The 1,908-nt window shown below is 56.4% G+C and overlaps 1 protein-coding gene across 1 annotated transcript in view; it reads left to right on the top strand.

Annotated features, from left to right (window-relative positions):
* Positions 1–667: 667 nt before the first annotated feature.
* Positions 668–1,908, top strand: part of EAH_00059050 (hypothetical protein, conserved) — a gene marked incomplete at both ends in the record, with an annotated part of 2,555 nt that continues 1,314 nt past the window's right edge. The window contains one exon of the mRNA XM_013397213.1: positions 668–1,795. Within this exon, the coding sequence (XP_013252667.1) occupies positions 668–1,795 (1,128 nt within the window). The remainder of the gene's footprint in view (positions 1,796–1,908) is intronic.

Below are 1,908 nucleotides of genomic sequence, written 5' to 3' on the forward strand. Positions count from 1 at the left end.
CTCATAAGATATGCAGCTCGCTGCTACCGACCCCCAAGACCTGGGGGCCCCCCTGAATACTTCAGGGGCCCCCCTTAAGACACTGGGGGGCCCCCAGGGTACTGTGGGGCCCCACAGGCCCCACAGGGTACTGCAGGGGGCCCCACAGGGCGCTGTGGGGCCCCACAGGGTACTGTAGGGGGCCCCCAGGGTACTATGGGGGGGCCCCTGGATCCAATAGGGGCCCCCCTATGAAGAGCAGCTCATATTATTTAGGTGTTTCTGGGGGCCCCCGTAGATTTAAAGAAGTAGATATGAGTTTAAAATATATTAATTAAATATAAATTAATTAATTATTTCAAGACAAACTCAGAAAAAGAATACAGGGGAGATGTACACAAACCCCTGGGGGGCCCCGCAGCAGAGAGACTGCAGCAGCAGCAGCAGCAGCAGCAGCAGCAGCAGCAGCTGGGGCCCCCTTATTCTTCTTCTTTGTTTGTGCTGCAATAAATATATTTTAATTGATTTTTAAATTAATAATAATTATTTATTCATTGACTAATCTACAAGAAGGAGAGAAGTCCTACCATCTCTCCCTTCAAACCCTAAACCCTAAACCCTAAACCCTAAACCCTAAACCCTAAACCCTAAACCCTAAACCCTTAATCGTGATTTTTTGTTTTTCTCTATGGAAGAGGAGAAGTGGGAGAAGGCCCCTGGCATGGGGTTGGGGGCCCCTTCTGCTGCTGCTGCTGCTGCTGCTGCTGCTGCTGCTGAGGCGCCGTTGGTGCTGTCTGTATCTCCTAGGACAGAGCCCTCTCCTTTTATTGAATTTGCTGCATCTCCCCCTCAACTGCCTTCTCTTGAGCAGCAGCAGCAGCTGCTGCTGCAGCAGCAACAACAGCTGCAACAGCAGCAGCAGCAGCAGCAGGGCGCTGCTGCTGCAGCTGCCGTTCCCCAGGTGGGTGCAGCAGCACACCATGAATTTCTGCCGCCACTTGTCGCTGCTGTACAGTCGCTTCCTGCTGCTGCTGCTGCTGCTGCTGAGTTGGGTGGAGGCGATGAGGCTTCCGCCGTTGCTGCTGCAGCAGCAGGTGCCGCAGAAACAGCAGCAGCAGCAGCTGCTGCTGCAGGATCGCAGCAGCAGCAAAGACAAAGGAGGAGACTGAGGCGCCCACTGCAGCTTGATGAGAGCGAGGAAGAAGCACTTGAGGAGCAGCAGCAAGAACAGCAGCAGCAGCAAGAACAGCAGCAGCAGCAAGAACAGCAGCAGCAGCAAGAACAGCAGCAGCTGCAAGAGAAGCAGCAGCAACAAGCTGCTGCCTCCGATAGCAGCTCGCCAGTACCCAATTCCTTCCTGGCTGCAGCCCAGCGGCTGTTGTTGCTGCAGCAGCAGCAGCAACAGCAGCAGCAGCACGCGGTGAGACCTCCCCGTGCGGTTCTCCCTCGGCTGCCTCGTTCGAGCTCATTGCAGCAGCAGCAGCAGCAGCAGCAGCAACAGCAACAGCAGCAGCAACAGCAGCAACAGCAGCAATCGCGCTTCCGCTTTGTTCCAAATATTTCTGCTGCTGCAGGCCCCCGCACAGCAGCAGCAGCAGCAGCAGCAACAGCTGCTGCTTCTGAAGGGACAGAATTATCGCTCACAGGAATGCTGCTGCACGGCCTGCCGCTGGCGCAGCAGCAGCAGCAGCAGCAGCAGCAAAGGCAGCAGCAACTGAAACGCCGTGTTGCAGCAGAACAAGGCCGACAACCGGTGAAGTCGGAGCAGCAGCAGCAGCAACAGCAGCAGCAGCAGCAGCAGCAGCACAAGCGGCAAGTGCAGTTCCAGAGCGAAAGAGCGGCGCTGAACCAACTGGAAAAGGCAGCAGCAGCAGCAGCAGCAGCAGCAGAAGCGCCTCCCCCGCAGCAGCAGCAGCAGCAGCAGCAGCA

The sequence above is a fragment of the Eimeria acervulina genome, genomic scaffold (genome assembly GCF_000499425.1).
Source record: "Eimeria acervulina Houghton genomic scaffold, Eah_scaff1374, whole genome shotgun sequence".
Classification (NCBI taxonomy): Eukaryota; Apicomplexa; class Conoidasida; order Eucoccidiorida; family Eimeriidae; genus Eimeria; species Eimeria acervulina.